Here is a 17,714-nt window from a genome sequence, read left to right as displayed (position 1 = left end):
TGCTTCTTACCTGCGTAAAAGCCTTGTCACAATCTTGTGAACCCTGGCTTTCTCCATCTGCATTTTCTCCACAGAGCAGAAGAGGGAAGGACATGTCCCTCCATTTTCCATTCCCTGTTCATTTCCTGGCCCTCAGTCAACCCATTCAGCACAGATCATCATCCCTACCCCTGTCATTTCATGTGAAACGGCTTCATTTTCCTGTGTGTCCCAATTTTTTTGTGCCTCAGAGCAGCTGCTCCACTGGGCAGACAGAAGCCATGCTGCAGCTTCCTTGGTGGTGAGACAGGATTCCTTAAAACCCCGATGCTTCCATAGTCTCTTTCTTCACATAAAGCTGTAAACCAGCTCCTTTCCAATGATTGGGAGCGTAGGAGGGATTAGCCAGGAGGTGCCATTATTAACATAAGTGATTGTAATTGTAAGCCAGGGCATTAACAGAGATGCTTATGCTTGATCCAGCAATGACTGCATTCTTTTCCTTCTTCGATTTTTATCCCTTTCCTGCTCCTGTAAGCAAGTGGAAAGGTTTTTCCAGGGCTTCAGCTTCCACTTTTCCTTCCCTTGTGTGTTCACCCTGCAGTATTTAGAAAGCATAGGCAGTATTTGGAAGCCACCAGGGGATAAAATGCTCCATCAAATGTGTGATAATTCCCTGAGAAAACGGGGAGTTTTTAGGAAATGTCCCTTGAGAATCTGACAGAGCTAAGGAGAGTGCCAAAGGCTGGGCCAGCAAGGGCTCCGGTGTCCCCAGGGGCTTGCCTGTTTCCTAAGGACATTGATTGCTGCAGTGCAAACTGAATTTCTCTCTGCTGTGAGGATGGTAAGGCCCTGGCACAGGTTGTCCAGAGAAGCCCTGTGACCAATCCCTGGAAGTGTTGAGGACAGTCTGGATGGGGCACGGAGTAACCTGCTCTAGTGGAAGGTGTCCCTGCCCATGGCAGGGGGTTGCAACAAGGTGATCCTGAATGTCCCTTCCAACCCAAACTATTCTAGGATTCTATGATCTTCTAGAGGGAATGCCAACATCTGCTTGGGACTGATCACTTCAGCATTGTGAGTTCCACCTGAAACTGGCTGCTCTGACACCAAATTTTTTTTTAATTTAAAATCCTCCAAATTTTAAAGGCAATCCTGGCAAGGCATAAGAAAATGGATAAGAAATAGGACACAAAATTTAAAGAGGGAGCGTAGCCACACCCTCAGGAAACTGAGCAGGAGCTCATGTGTGTGTCCTCTTGGCAAAAGGACATCCAAATTTACTTATTACTTTGTACTTTGCCAAGAGTTTCTAAATATGTTGCTTGAAATGGCACATAGAGAAGTGAGATCTTCTAAGCAGTACACAAAATGAGCTATTATAAGTAAGCAGCCCATTAACAGGAATGCTGGCACCTTCTCTTTGAAAAAAAAAACTCCTTTTGGGTTGTTAAATAGTTGTTTGCAAACTGAATGTTGGCTGGTTTATATTCCTGATGCAGTCACAGTCAAACTCAGGTGTGTTGAGAGCAGCAGGGAGCTGGAATTCCCAGTGAGGGTAATGCCAGGAATCCAGGAATTAAAAGCTTGAGAACGTCAGCCAGGGAAGCCTCCTGCACCAACAGAAGGGAATATCAAACTTTTTCTTAAAAATTGCTTCAATTCTTTGTGTGGCAAAATGGAATTTGCTGGGGTGAGGGTGGGCAGAGGTGTAGCCCAGTGCTGGACTTTCTGCCAAGCTGAAATTCATTTCCCTTCTGAGACTGTTCCTAGAGCTGATTTTAAAGCTCTTTAGGAGCTCCTGGAAACGATTCCACAACAAGCAAATCGTTTGTGCTAATTAAAAAGCTGATGAGAAAGCCCCAGGTAATACTTTGAAACTTAAACAACTTTCTGGGGTGTTTGGAAGAGAAACAATTTGAAAGGTGCAGCTGCTGTAGTTATATTTTGTGTGTTGGAGGGCAGAGTGGAGGCACAGGGATCTGGGGGCCCTGGCTGTGGTTACTGCTGTGCTTTATCCTGCTGGTCACAGCGGATGTGGAGCCAGGTGAAGGGGACAGGAGGAAGCTGCGATGTCACAGCTCTTGTCCCATGTGGATGGCATCTCTGAGCATCCTGGCAGCCACGCTGTGGGGTTCAGCCTCTGGGGCACAGGGGGGCTGTGCTGGCAGGTGCCACAGGGTGGGTGTGAGTAAATCATCTTCCCCAGCATACCCTGCAGTCCAAGCTCAGTGCTGGACTGGTCCCTGTGTGCTGCTGTCGTGGTCCCCAGCTCTGCAGAGGCTCGGAGAGGCGCAGAACCCGGGGTGCTCTGCAGAGCATCCCCTGTGTTTCAGGCAGGGAAGATCCAGCCCTGAGAGATGTTCAGGCTCAGCCACGCAGAAATCCGTGGTGATGCTGGGGAAGGGAACAGTCCCAGATTCCCCCAGCCCCTGGGGGAAGTGGGAGCTGGGGGGAGGTGGAGCCCAAGCACCCTCTCGCCAGGGCTGGAAGCCTCTGCAAGGGCTCTGCCTCCTTTGCTGAGGATTATTTCAATTCTGTTTCTGCCTCACTGAGGCCGTGCTGAGCCAGCGCCAGTTGTCCCTGTCTGTGCCAAGCAGTATTTGGGAACCAGGGCAGGCTTTTCCCTGTCTCCTCTCCATGCCTATAGGTCCCCCACCAGCGAGCCCTTGAGCTGCCTCAAAGCTCATTCTGGCTACAGCCATCAAAATGCACCAGGCCCCCTCAGCAGAGCACGGAGCTTTATTTCTAAAGCGTTCTCTTCACTGCTGCTTTGCCTCCTCATCTTCCCACTGCCATCTGCTCTGCCTGCTAAAATAAGGCAGCGTGCTGCGGGTGAGCGGTGCTGTGCTCAGGGAGCCTCTGCTCTGCCCAGGCTGCTCAGCACAGGGACCCTCTGCTGGCATGCTGTGGCCTCTGGGGATGGAGGGGAGGGTTTGTCTGCCCCCTGCCCCACACCAGTTTCAGGTTTATCTCTCCAAGTTGATGGGAAGAGTGGTACCCACCCAGGGGGATGCCTTGCAAGGGGTTTGGCTTCTCATCCTGGAGATGCTCATCTCCCACCTGGGGCAGATGGTGACTTGCTGAGACTGGATGCCTAAATTTTATGTAGTTTAATTGAAATAAACCCTACATTTGGAGACCTTAAGTCTCTGGAGAACGGCCCAAGTCCTTCATGCTGCTCTCATCCCTTGATGTCCTCTCCCATGCTTTCCTTGCGAAGGAGTTACTGTAAGGAAATAGATATGGGACCACCTCCACCACCCTTTTCCCTGGAGTGATGAAAAGCCTCAAAGGCAGATTTTCTGGGGGCCTCTTTGCACCAAAAATATGAATAACCAGGACAGGCTGGGAATCGCTCTGTGTCCTAACACATGGCAGAGCACAGTCCCTCATCTGCTTGTGTGTTTCTCTCAACACAAAACCCAGAAAGGGAGATGGGGAGAAGATGTTTTGCACGGTTAGCCCAGAGACCTCATTGCCATGGGATACTGGAAGAGAGAGTAAAACAAAACACTGGAACACAAAGGGAGGATTTGGGGGAATTGGAGACACCTTTGGGAGCGATAAGAGGGATTTCTTAGTCTTAGAGATCTGTTTTGGGATTTTCAGATGGGATCACTGAATGCTTTGTATGTCCCATGCCACAGCTAGCAGCCTTTGGCCATTATTTGTGCCATGACTGGGAGATAAGTAGAAGTCTCTGAGCTCCAACAGGAAGGGCTGTTTTAGGGCTTTTTTTTTTTGGTTAGGATATTTTAATTGTTTGGAGCTCCAAGAGCACCTGGTTCCCAAACCTGTTGAAGCAGTAAGCATTGATTTCAGAGGGGTTTGCTTGACACAGAGACAAAATATTCTCAAAGAAAAAGAAAAGCAACCCTAGTTTGGCAAAGAAATGAGGTATTTGGTTTGGGAATAAGCCCACAAAGTGTGGATGTGAGTATGAGGAGATGAGCTGTGGTGTGGGTTTGCCCGTGACTCTGCAGGTGTGGGCTGTGTCCAAGCCAGGGCAGGGTGCAGGCTCTGGAGCTGGATTCTCCTCGGGATGTGCATGGCTGGGTGAGGGAACAAACACCCGCACTCGGGCCTGCGAAGGAGCTGTGAAATTCCCCTTTTTACATAATCCCCTGCTTTAGTCAGAACTGTTAAGTATGACCAACAGTCATCTGTTTGCCGAGAGCCAAAAGGACATGAGGAGAAGAGGAGAAAACGAGAGCTAGGCAGAAGTATTTTTAACAAATCTGGGTTTTTCTTCAGGCTGGAAGTCAGGGCAGCCTTTAGAGGAGCAGGTTTCTGCGGTGGCCCCGAACTACTCTTAAAGTGGAGCTTCTTAAATTACTTAAAGGGTTTATGTGAGGTATATCCTCTTGTGGCTTCAGGAGCCACAAAGTCCCACAGGCATCTGTCTGTCTGCAGAAAGGGCAGCTGGGGAAGGAAATGCCTTCACAGATCATATTAAATTGAGTAAACACGTGATTCGTATGATTTTCTAATTTTTTTTTTTTTTTTGAAGCAGCCATTTTATGTGAACTTCACCATTTCATTTCCTTTTGGCTTCTCAGCTTCGTTTTTGCTGCATTTACTCTTGAGGTGGAAAATTGCAGCTCTGCCACCCCAGCAGCTGTAGCCAGTTCCTACCTCCTGCTTCAGAGAGACTAGGGGGGAACATCCATCCGGGTCAGGGTCACCAGCAAATCACCACGTACCAGCTGAGGGGCTATCAGCTATTCCTAACAGAAGCTGAAGATAAAATAAAGTGGTTTCCAAAAGAATCTTAAATTCTGAAGATGATGAAAATTGAATTTGCCTCACCAAGACACATTATCCTTCTGTAGGCAGCTCGTGATTCTTGACTCCATCCAAGTCCCCCAAAATGTGGGCTGCAAGGAGTCAGGAAACACCCAAGATGAGGACAGATGGTGAGGACAGGGGATGTGTTCCTGGGGAGGATGAGGGAACTGTACCCCAAGCAGGTGGGAGATGCTGGCCCTGCCCCTCCAGCTCTGCCGTGGGCAACAGGTGAGGGGAAAGGGTGTGCAAGGCAAGAGTATGGAAAGATGCTGCTGTGTATAATTTGAGAAGTAAAACGGCTCATCCATCTCTATTGTAACAACTCGTGTTTCTAGAACATTTCCCAGCCTTTTAGTGTAATTGACCTGCACAGCAGCATGAAAGATTATGGGAGTTAATTTTTCAAGCTTATCACTTGATTTATTCCGTAAAGGTAGTTCATTTAATTAAAATATTTCTGCTGCTGGAATTAGGACTCACAGCCTTGAAGCCTGGAGCAGAGTGCATGGGCTTTTTTGAAGCAGCAGTCATTTAATGTGGTCATGCAGCACTGGCCACAGAAACCAAAGCACCCAGTCCTCTAGGCACACATGCATTTCAGGGATGCAGATATCTCCTCCAGTGGTGCATCTGCTCCCCAAGGAAGGACCATGGGAAGAGGGATTTGGTGGCTCTTAGCAGTACAGATTTCAGTCTCTGCCAACAGAGGGTTGTCTCTTGCAGTAATATAAAAAAATACAACTATTTTTAAAGCTTGGAAAGATTTATGTGCAGGTACTGCAGGAAATTGGTTTGTGATGTCCTCAGCTTCCAAGCCATACCACTGATGGCTCCCCGGCCTGTGAAAATGATCCCTTGTGATCATGAAAGAGGTTCAAACCCAGGTTGCTGCTGCTGGACTGCTTTGGGGTGAGGGGACAGGGGACTCAGCAGCTCCTAGGGGAAGGAAGCTGAAGCTTCCCAAGATGCTGATTTTCTTCTGCTTTGGAAATGAGCGTCTGATAGACACTTGGGGCTCTCTGCAATTTAAAACAGAGCAATCAGACAGCTTGAATCTGCTTTTATCAGATGCAGCAAATTACTAGTTGTATGGCTGGATATTTTAGTCAACACTAGTGCCTATGAAAAAAGAAGGTTTTGGTTAAATAAGACTCCTCTGATAAACTTAGCTTTTGGATTTTCTTCCATTCTGTTGGAAAAACACAGAGAGTAGTGTATTTGTTTTCTGCAGAGTTGGCCAGGTTTCCCTTAGCAGGCATTATTTTTGCTGCAGACTTGAAATCTTCTGCATGCAGGTTCAAGTGGCTCCTGAGGAGTCACAGTTACTGTGTCAAACGTGTGAAATAGCCACCAGCAACACCTTGCACCTCCACCACACCTGCTTCAATGGGATTGGGGTCCCTGTGACTGGACATGGGCTCTGCTGGACCTGCTTCACGTCTCCTGGGCGTTATTGTGGGATTATTGTCATGCAGCTGGTGTTCAGAGATGCTCCTGCTGCTGCTAACCTTGGCTGAGAAATACATCCTGATAATGGGCACTGTTAAAGATAAGGCTGGTTGGCAGGCTGATAAATTTCATTAAGGAGCACCCAGATCACAGAGTAAATTACAATGCATGGCCAGACCGATTCAGACAAAAATGAACAATATATTACTTCTTTATCAGCTGGGGGAGTAGACTCCTGGCTCAGTGCTGGTGGGTTTGGATGGCACTGGAGCTTGCTGAGAAGATGCAGCTTTTCAGCAGGTGCATTCCTGGCAGTGGCAGAGCAGAAACCCAGCAGAGCCCTCAGAGAGGGTGCACTGGAAACAACTGGTCTGTGTGTGGGTGAGAAGGGACAGGGAGCTTGGACATGGTGGAGAACAAGAGCTGCGTTCCTCTCCTCTACATGGTTAGATTATGATCATCCCAGTCTGGTCTGCAATGACTGTAAATGATCCAGACAGCTCTATAAACGTCACGTTGGAGCAAAATGGGAAAATTAGAGCTTGCCATCCTTGGGACAGCCATAGCTAATCTGTGAAAACCAGACCAAACCCTCTGCTGCTTTAATACCATTGCCTGGATTTTATTGTGAACAGAAAATCTTCTTAATACTTCATCCATTTGGATCCAGTCTCTCGGAACTGAGCTGGTAGTTAATTTAGCTCTTTCTCCAAGATGAAACAGAGAGGAATAGTAAGGCTCAGTGAAAAGGAAAATGAAAAGTGCTTTCAGCATCAGATTTGCTCTCTTGTTCCTATTTTTCTTTTTCATAAATACTCAGCACTTGCTCACGTGTCACCTCCCATCATTGCATCTCCAGCTGTCCAGCCTGGCCATGACTTTTCTCCCACTTCTCTGGAAAGATGCTCCATCTTGATTCCATCCCAGGCCAGGGGCAGTTTTATCTCCCCCTGCTCATTGCAGAAGGAAACATCAGGTAATGTTCAAGGTAGCAGAAGATGTGTGGTGATAGCCAATGGCCAAGAAAAGACAGGACCACATCCAGATTGGAAATAACAACAGAGATAAATGTCAAAGCTGCTACCCAGTGGTGGCAACTGTGGGAAATCAAAGGTGAAATGTGAAATTTGAACCGAAGTGCTGAGGGGTGACCTGGTGCAGATGGGAGTGGCTGATAGTACCAGAGAGAATGGCCCTTTGGAGGAGGTTGGGGTTGGCCTCCCTGTCTCCTCACCATCTCCAGGGAAACCCACGTTTATCTCCACCACCACTGCCCTTCTGGGAGGTGGCACCTCTGCTTCCCCTTCCCAAAGGCAGCTGGTTTATTGCTGTGTTAGTGCAGGAGCGTGGCAGTGACACTGCTGCTCAGCAGACCATTACCAGGGCAATGGATGCTGACCCACAGCCCTGGGAATGGGGGCCATGGCTTTTAGACAAGCCAAAAGCATCAAAGTGCTCTCCTCAATATCATACTGATTTTTTAATTTATTTTTTTTAATCTAATGAACTGGAAGGAAATATGTTGAGTGGGGAGGGATGTCTATATATATTCTGCAAAAGCACCGGTTTCCAAATTTTGGACAGCTGTATACCCTTTTTTAGCAGCCCCTTCACACAGCCCACACAGCACCCAGGCTCTCGCCTTCAGCTCGTTTGGAAATACGCTTACTTGATTGCAAAATAGTTTAAATCCTTTGACTTAGAAACATTCTTGCCATTCAAAAAGGATTTTTTTTTCTTTTTTTTTTTTTTAAGCTCCAAAAATACAGAAGGTGCTTCCTGCCGCAGCAGCTGCCCTAATTTTAGAGGGGATGGAAGATGGGCAGGGATGAGCAGGGGGGAGCCTGGCTCATGGCTGTAGCCACACAGGGATGCAGATGATGAGATGCTTCCAGGGTGGGAGCTGCCAGGAGCTGCTGCTGGCTGTGGGGGCTTCAGCTGGATGCCAGAGCCAGGGCTTTATTCTGGGGTCCCAGCCAGATGTCCCAAACAGGTTTTCCAGCTGGCCCCTTGGCATTTGGGTCAGTCAGGGTGAACTGATTTCCTAGTTCTGTGGAATAAAATTTTGGGGCTCCAAGAGAGAAATAACAATATCAAAAAGTAATCTGAGCTTGACTAACACCACAGTTCCTGATAACATGGAAAAGTTGGTGGCATTTTCCTCAGCTTCTGGCAAGCCAGAATTGGGAAGGAGCCTTGCTGGGAGCCCTGGGACAGCCCAGGGGACAGCAGAGTAGGATACCTGTCCACAGGTCAGCACCCCAAAAAGTCCATCCATTTACTGCAGCAGGCAACAGTGCAGGGGAAGGGTCTGGAGCACAAATCCTTTGAGGAGCAGCTGAGGGAGCTGGAGGAGCTCAGCCTGGAGAAAAGGAGGCTGGGGGAAACTTCAACTCTACAACTGACTGAAAGGACAATGTATCCAGGAGGGGGTTGATCGCTTTTCCCAAGTAACAAATGGTACCATAATAGAAACAGCCTCAAGTTGTGCCTCAAGGGGATGTTTAGATTAGATGTTAGGAAAAATGTATTTGCAAAAAGTTTGTCAAGCACTGAAACAGGATTCCCAAGGAGGTGGTAGAATCACCACCCTTGGAGGGATTTAAAAGACATGCAGATGTGGCACTTGGGACATGGGTTAGTGGTGGTCTTGGCAGTGCTGGAGTAACAGTTTGACTCGATCTTAGAGCTCCTTTCCAACCTAAACAATTTCATAATTCTATAATTCCACCTCCACTTCTGCCACAGGAGGTACTGCCCAGGATGGGATACCCTGACCCAAGGTCACAGCCAGTGGGGTTTGCAGCTGGGCAAGGAGCTGCAGGTGGTGCAGGCTGGTCATGGTGGTGACAGCCCCACCTGCAGCTCTCCTACGGCCGCAGAGCCTTGCGACATTTCCCCTTGGCGCGGCGGTGCTCACCGGCCCGGCTGCGGTGGAATAAGCTGGACTTGGCAAGAGCACAGCTATTCCTCGAAGGCAAGCGGAGGGTAGCCTTGCTATTACTCATCAGTCAAAGACTTTCAGCTGGAATAATCCTCCGCTGGCTCTGTGGAGTCTGGAGCTGCAGGGTGGGAGGCTGTGAGCCCCACGGGAGCTGCTTGGCTGACCCTCGGGTCCTGCCGTGCAGGGCTGGTGCATCCCTACTGCAGCCAGGAGCAGGGAGCATAATCCCTGGGATGAGATGTGCAAGGGGAAGGGAGAGACAAGGACCAGGACTGCGATGGCCACTTCAGCACCTGGCTGTTGTCTGGCTGCTCACCTCTACTTGCCTTCCCCTTTCCATGGCACCAGTAAAGGGGGTGAATGTGGAGCTGACACCCTGCTCCTGCTCCAGGTCCCCTCTGGGTAGATTTGAGGAGGGGAGGGAGCACTGGTGCAATGCACACCATCTTCCCTGCAGCTGTCAGGGGCTGGGAGATGCCTCTGCCCATGTCCTTCCCTTCCCCCCAACATGCTGACAGCAGCTCCAGTGCTCAGCCATCGTGTGCAGCTTCTTCCATCCTCTCTTTCTGCATCTATTTTCCACCTGAGAGAGGTCCCAGCACAGAGAAGGGATGAAGTGGAGCAGATGGGAGGCAGAAAGCAAGCCCTGTGAGGCAGAGCTCATCCCGGCCAGCTCATTACTCTGTGCTGCTTTTAATCACATTGTTGCGGTGTGAAGGCCATCAATACATCACACACGTTTAAAATAGAGCTGGGGAGGGACCATCAGCTCCATCAGCCTGAGACAGGTCACAGGAACAGATAAGAATAGTCTGTTGCTGGAAAACACATCACTGGGTGGCTTAGTCAAACGCTATATATAGCAAGGGATTGAAATAACTGTGGTGGCTTTCAGGGGAGCTGATCTGCAAGCCCGGGGTTGTGCTAAAACTTGCCCAGTTGATGGTAATAAAGTCAATTAGTGTGGAGCAGTTGGCAGCTGAAGAGACTCAGCTGCCTGAGGTGTGTGCAGTCCCCTCTGTGCCGTTCCCTGCAGATGGACTTGGGAGCCCGTGGCGTTCCACTGGGAGTGGCGTTCCCCTCTGTGGCTGAGGGAGCCAGGCACGGGGAAGGATGCGTGGGGAGCTCCACTTGCTCCCCCAGCCTAGCAGGCATCTCTGCTGACCTCTGTTTGGGAGTTCAATATCGTGCTCCTTTTTTGTTTACAGACTGTATATATATGAATCTACACACATGCTAAGCTTCAGAAGCAGCATTGCAGTTAGCAAGCATGCATGCAGACAGTTCTGCATCTAGCTTGAATGGGATTTTGAGGTGGTTTTAGAGCAAAAAAGGCACAATCAGGTTAATAAAGTACCCCACACTTTCTGCCCTGTTCTGTGTCCTGGCTGTCAGTGATGGTGTGGGACACACAACCCCACACTCTCCCCGGGGATGCCCCTGTCTGCACACTGCCCCCAGTTTCCCTTGATCTCAGTCCCTTCCTGGTACTGGGGCACCCAAATTCCCTCTGTTCCCACCACGGATGCAGATCCCACAAGCACCTCCTGCGTGGGCTCCGTCTCTCCTGATCGCTGGTGCTTCCACCGTCACAGCGCACGTTTTGTTTCCTTGCCCTCATTTCAAATCCCATCACTGCCTCAGCCTCCTAGGAGAGATAAGGGCTGGGGCGGAGGTAAAACCAGGCCTGTGGCTCTCTGCTGATGGCACATGATTGTTCAAAGCACCCTTTGTGAACGTGCTCTGATCAGATTTTGTTGTACAGCGTCCCCTCTGTAATCAAGAACCCCAGAGAAGAGCCTGTGGCACTGGTCAGCACACCCCCCCATGTCCCAAAACTGTGGCAGCTCAGTCAAAGGTGCTTGGCAGAGTGTGGGGGGGGATTTGGAGGGGCTCTGGAGAGTTCAGCTGAGAGAATGGGCAGAATTCAAGGGGGAGTGAGCATCAGCCTGTGCTCAGGCATTGGCATCTGAAATGACTGAACACCAGGGTTGCCTGGGGACGCTGCTGGCTGAGAGAGGGAAGGGCACAGGAGCACTTAGAAAGTGGGGAACCTGCCAGCCAGACCCCCAGCATTGCCTGAGGTGGGTCTGAAACAACCCTGGAAGCCAGTGACCAAGCATGACTTAGTCCCTTTCCTTTAACACTGTGCTAAAAACCACACACAGCACGGACGGAGCTGCAGTGTTCTTAGCACAAGGATGCAGAGTCTTAGGGAACTGGGATCACACGGTGAAATGCCCCCATTTCTGCCGTGGGAGGGTGTGTGGAAGGTGTCTGGTTGTCAGGAGCCCTCCTAAAGTGAGCTTTCCGGCTAGCAGGACAGAGAAGAGGGCTTTGGAAGTGATTTTATGAGGTTCTTGTTAATTTGGATCTTGATTCAGATACCAGAAGTGTTTTCCATATTTTCCAGGCATCCATCTGTCACAGTGACGAGCCCTGCACAGTACTTGTCAGCAAATACATGAAATATTCTGGTGAGATTCACTGCATTCAATGCTGGGAGATGAGATCTGGCTTGCAAGATACTTGTACCTCATGCTGCTTATCTCATTTTGTACAGATTTTTGTCCCAGTATTTTAATAGATACTGTTTTGATTGTGTAAAATGATGCTCTAGAGCAAAAGTAACCAGGCAGAGTCCCAGGGGTGAGACTGTGGGGAGCAGTTTGCCTGGGTATAAAGACCATGGCTGAGCATCTTCCAGACACTGGAGAGGTTGAGCCAAGGGTCCTCGGGGCTGATGAGGATGGTGGGACTGGTAACCAGCAGCTAACTGGGGAAGCTGGGAAGCTTCTGGCACCAGTGGCTTCCACCAAGCCTGTCAGACCTCCAAGAACAGAGGATTCATGTTTAACTGTGATGCTGAAGCTCTCTGGCTCCATCATTAAAAAAACCCAGCGGCGCTGGGGGAATTCAGCAGTTAATTAACTTGCCAAGTGGTAACGTTGACCAGAATTATGCAGGAAGACTTCTATTTTAGTTAATTACAGTTTTGTCGTTGCCCATTAGTAAATTAAAACAATTGCAGGGTAAAGCCCAGTGGAGGTTGGCGAGCAGGGCTGTGGCCACCTGCCAGGCAGCTCTGGGGAGCTGGGCACTCCCCATCCCTGCAGCCCTCACTGCTGACCCCCCTGTCCTGCACCCTGCCTCCACCCAGGAGGGGGCACGGGCAGCCATGGGCCCATTGCTGCCCCTTCAGCAGAGCCAGCAGGAATCGTGGCCAAATCTGGCATCTCCTGATGCCACTCGCATGGTGCACAGTTGAAAACTGGCATGGTCATTCATACTTGGATACAGTGTCTTAAACAAAGCTGCCTGCCCTCAGTCCCTCATGCCTTGCATCCAGAGCTCTGTCCCGCCTCTTGTGACCCCACCAGCACTCCAGAAACCCACTTTTTCTGTGACTCTTCTGCAAATCCCAGTTCTTTGGAGGGAAGGAAAGCAGGGAGCCCCAGGAATCAGGGCAGTGACTCTCAAAGGCTGTAACTGATAACCAGCTAGGCTGGACAGCCCCCAGCAGCCTCACCCTGCTGCCTCTGGCTGGCTGTGTTCCAGTGTGCCCTGCCATGCCAGCGCCTCTTCATTTCAGATGACATCTCAGGCGCACTTTGGTTTCATCCCTCTTCTTAATTATTGATGCTTTCCTCCATCTGGAGCCTGCTCTGCATCCCAGCAGTGTTGCCCATCTTCCCTGCATGCCACAGCCTCCATCAGCCCCAGCTCCCCCTAACCTGTGCTCCACATGATTAAACACCCCCATGCTCACCACCACAGCAGTTCTAAGGCAGCAAACCTCAGTGCCAAGCAAGGTCCAATCCCCATCCTGCTCAGGTCTAAGGTTTCCAGCATTTTTAAGTGTGGAGATTCAGACAGAAACTGCCATGCCTTTGCCATAAGCTCCTTACCCATTTTCCACCCCAAGAGGCACCCTGGCTTCCTGTGCATCCAAGGGTTTGGACATGTAAAGCACTAAATACAGCCTAATTATTATTATCTTCGTGGGATCTGGTTAATCTCAATGGGGATTTACAAGCTGTTAGCAAAGCAGACTCCTCCAATGTTTGCATTTTTCTCAGGGGCAGCTTAATCCCCTTGGCCTTGTTCTCTGGGAAATGCCCGAGGCCAGGTTATATGGAGGAGGAAGCTGCTCCAGAGCCAGTCCCTCTGAGAGGGAGCAGAGTTGCTGTGGGATAACCAAACACCGAGCTGATAACGCTGCGGGAGAGGGACGGATCATTTGTCACCAGCAGAGTGTGGGGCACTGGCACAAGGCCGGGAGGTGCCTCAGGTTCAGGATCTTCACAGACCACCCGGGATTTAGCCCCCAGACACGTGACAGGTGTCAGTGCTGGGGTTGATGGGGCTGCAGAGGTCTCTTAAAGATGGAACCAAGAGCTCGGAGTGATTTACCGGAGGCAGTCCCACTGGCACGGGCAGCTTTGCTTGCCTCCACCTTCCCACAGCTGCCATGGGCAGGATTTCTCTCTCCCTCGTGTGCCTGTGGGAGCTGGGCAGCTCACAGCTGCTGCTGCTGGAGCGTTCACTGCAGCCAGTGTGAGCTGTGATGGCAAATGATGCGCTGGCTGCTGCAGCAGTCTGTGCTCACACACAGCTCCACGTGGCACTGGGTGTGACAGGGATGTGGCTCTCCCACAGCTCAGGAAAATTCAGTTATCCTTTTTTCTGCCACAGTGATTTTCCACGGAAGTTCAGATTGAAGCGCAGGGTGCAGGACTGTCAGCAGGGTCTCTTCGGCATGTAAGACCCCAGAGGTGCTGAAGGAAATGTCAGTCAGAGAAAATGCAAACTCGGCATGTGCCAGTCTCTCAATTTGAGTGTCTCTGGGGCTTGGCTGGCACTTCTCACAGCTGGCAAAGCCAAAGGACCCTCTCTGCCTGCCCTTCCTTGGTTCCTGCCTTCCCACTGTACCCAGGCCTTCCTGCCTGCTTTGAAAGTCGAGGGGCATTTCAGAGTGGAGCTCCACAATCTTTTTGGCAGAGCTATTTTTAACAGAGATTGTTCCCTTATCCTCTTCCCAGTGCGGTCCCATGGAGAGTCAAGCTGTCACATCCACGAGAGCAGGATGGCAGGGTGAGCTGCTCAAACTGGGGCAGCTGCCAAGAGGAGTGGCTGCAGAGCCACAGCTGGGAGGAACCTCAGGGAAGAGGCTCAGGCCAACCTGCAGAGACATCAGATCATAAAATCGCAGAACAGTTTGGGTTGGAAGGGACCTTCACCTCATTCCAATCCCTCTGCCACGAGCAGGGTCACCTTTCACTAGGCCAGGTTGCTCAAGGCCCCATCCAGCCTGATTATGAGCACTTCCAGGGATGGGCATCCCCATGGAATAGATTAGTACTGTGCTCATCTTGTTGTGGAGGAGCCCTAAACCCCATGGTGGTGAGATCACACCAGCAGTGACACCTGCTGTCCATGGGCTCCTTGAATGGGACCTGATTGGCACTCAGCATCTGCATTTGGTACCTGATGGCCAGTGTTGGCCTTCCACGGTCTTTCTGGGCTTGAATTTTTCCCTGGAAGGGCAAAAGCAGTTGTGCCCATCATATATACAGAGCTCCCCAGTCACCAAAGTCTGGCAGGCTGGGACATCATGAGGATATAAAATGCCCCATTCAGAGAGGGTGTGAAGGATCTGAGTGAGGCAGGCTGGGTAGCTCAAGGCAGGCTGATCTCCTCCAGCTCCTTCAGGACCATGCTGGGAGCTGGTGTGATGGTGTGGCAGACAGGTATGGGCAGGAGCTGAGCTGAGCTTTGCCCTGGCACATCCAACCCATCCCCTGTGCATCATGCCCTCCTCTCAGGGAGGGAGTGCTGGCAAAGAAAAATGGGATTCCTGAACGAAAAATGAAAGGTCGTGTATTTCCATGAGGCATGGTTTCAATTTGTGTCACACAATCACATTTCCTTCTGCGGTCTGGAATAATTACACAGCGGAGTGGGGTAAGCAGATCTGATTCAGAGGCATGGGAATGAGTTCTGAAATAAAACAAGACAAATGCAATCATTAAGATACAATAGGCTGCACTTGCCCCTTAATTAGACTTTCTCTTTGATTAAGCAGTAATTAAATATTACCGTGCTGAAAGGGATTTTTTTAATGGCCCTCCAAAGCCCTAATGTATTCTTAAGATGTTGGTGTGAAGAGCAGGGGCTGCTGCAGGGTGCTGGGTGTGGGAGGATGTTTTACACCTGCCCCTTTCCTGCAGGAGCAGCCCTCCTGCCCCTCTGCTCCCTGGAGAGTGAGGCAGGATGGCTGCTCCTGGGCTGGATTGCTGCAGGAGTGAAGAAGTAGGAAAGTCCTGCTGCTCCTGGCCACCACCAGCTGCAAAGCATCTCCAGCATGTTATCATAACCTGGAGACTCCTGGGATGCAGATGTCAAGGCTATCACAGTGCTGCTGTCCCATAGGTACGGGATTTAGAGTCATAGATTAGAATCATGGAATTGTTCAGGTTGGAAAAGACCCTCGAGATCATGGAGTCCAACTCTTATCCCAGCACTGCCAAGCCCACCACTAATCTCTGTCCCTAAGCACCACATCTACTCATTTTTAAATCCCTTCAGGGAGGGTAACTCCACTGCTTCCCTGAGCAGCCTGTTCCAGTGTTTGACAACCCTTTCAGCAAAGAAATTTTTCCTAATATTCAATCTAAACCTCCCCTAGCGCAACCTGAGGCTGTTTCCTCAATGTCACTTTGATGAACCTCGTCTTCTCCAGGCAGACCATGGCCTCTGGGGCCCCAGGGGACACAGCTGGCTCACAGCCCTGGCCCCAGGCTGGTCCAACTGAAGACCAGGACCACCCCTCTGACAGCATGACAGCTCCTCAGGGCCAGCCACCACTTGAGGTTGGCCACCCTGAGTTTTGGGGAGCCATGGATCAGCAAAGGAGAAGTCTGGGAAAAGAACCTGGAGCATATTGTGCTCTTAGCAGCAAAACCAAAAAGATTTAAGGTGCTGAAACATATAAAGGGAAGGAAATGTCAGGCTCCTATTCCTGGACATTCCTAGGTGGGTAAAAATAGCCCTTGGGCAACCCGGGGGAGGAAAGCGCTTCTGATCTTTTAATGCAGAGCCCCTGCCGTAGCCCTGCGGGCTCTCAGCCACTCACAGCTCCACTTGCCTCTGCTTTATCCAGGCCATAAAACGACAGCTCTTGCTGAGAATTTCACTAGACAAGATTGTCTTGTTCTTTTCCTGCACAGCGTGTACTTTGGGTAATATCTTTGGGAAATTCTGGCATACTTGTGTACCCGGTATTTTTGTTAACCTAGAAAAAAAGCGCTGTGTTATGCTTATGCTATTAAACCTTTATTGTATCAAAGAAAACAAATCAGAGCGAGAGAGGAGCTGTATGGAGCTGAAAAGTGTTAAGCTACGGTAGTAATCTGCCTTTGATTGTTTAATTTCACTTAAAACTGAAATATCACAAGGCTGAAGAATGAAAGAGCTGGTGATAGTGAGGGACTGTGGGGGAGAGTGTGCAATTCCTGTGATGCTGGTTGGAGATCTCTGGGTTCTGGACAAGGATAGAGATGGGTTGAAGTTGGATGTGGATGGTTTGCAGGGTATGGCTGTGACCCTGCATGCCCCTTCACAGCTGGTTATGTGGTTTAAGTGAGCCGAGTCCTCTGCACCATTGCCAGGTGTCCCACCAGTAGAGCTCCTCCCTGAGATCCCTGCTGGGGTGAAGCTCCCACAATTTCAACAGGACTTTTCCTTCTCTTCTTTTGCAGAAGAACGAATGGCTGTGCTTGAACTGCCAAACTCAGCGGCTCCTGGAAGGCAGCCTCGGCGACCCTGCCCCAATGCCACTGCCTACCGCAAAGGCGCCATCCACCGGCTCCCCGCGGCACCAGCCGCCCGCCGCCGGCCAGCAGCAGAGAGCGCCCACGCCGGCCCCCGTGCCCACCGAGCCAGCGGCACCCCCCGAGCAGCAGCCCTCGCCCGCCAGGAGCCTCCGGGCTGCTGAGCAGAGCCGGACCCCGAGCCCCGCCCCAGCGGAGAAGAAGCCCCAGCCGCCAGCAGAAAAGAAGCCCCCGGTGCTGGCAGAGGAAAAGCCCCTGCCCAAAGCTGCCCCAGAGCCTTCCAAAGCTCCTGAAAGCGTTGCTCCAAAGGGGAAGAGCGTGACCCCCAAACCAGAGGTGGAGAGCAAGGAGAGCAAAGCATTCCCCGAGGCGCCGCGGGCGAAGGAGCAGGAGGTGAGCTCTCAGGGTGCATCCGGCTCCAGGCATCCCTGGGCACCAAACCCTGCCCCAGGCTGGTGTGGTACTGAGCTGTGACTCTGTAAGTACTTGTGCCTACAGATGGGGAAGGACCTTCACAGGCTCCATGGCAGCATGCTGGTATTTGCCTTCTTTTTATTAGAATTACATCAGTTTGGGCAAAATGCAATAGTTCAGGTCATGTCTGGCCTTTGGATTTCTTTTAAAGCAATATAAGGGTAGTTGGGATTTGTTGTCAAATGGAAAACTCATTTTCCAGCACTCCATGTTGCAGCAGTGGATGTTTTTCAAGCTCTTCATCC

General features: G+C 50.6%; 1 protein-coding gene across 2 annotated transcripts in view; it reads left to right on the top strand.

The window, feature by feature from the left end:
• BSN (bassoon presynaptic cytomatrix protein) overlaps positions 1-17,714 on the top strand; it is an 87,192-nt gene that overhangs the window by 56,022 nt on the left and 13,456 nt on the right. For both annotated transcript variants that reach the window (XM_063411325.1, XM_063411324.1), the window contains exon 4: positions 16,924-17,388. In XM_063411325.1, coding sequence (XP_063267395.1) covers positions 16,924-17,388 — 465 coding nt within the window. The remainder of the gene's footprint in view (positions 1-16,923; positions 17,389-17,714) is intronic.

Source organism: Prinia subflava, chromosome 14 (genome assembly GCF_021018805.1).
Source record: "Prinia subflava isolate CZ2003 ecotype Zambia chromosome 14, Cam_Psub_1.2, whole genome shotgun sequence".
In the NCBI taxonomy this organism is placed as follows: domain Eukaryota; kingdom Metazoa; phylum Chordata; class Aves; order Passeriformes; family Cisticolidae; genus Prinia; species Prinia subflava.
This window is presented reverse-complemented; position numbering and strand designations above follow the sequence as displayed.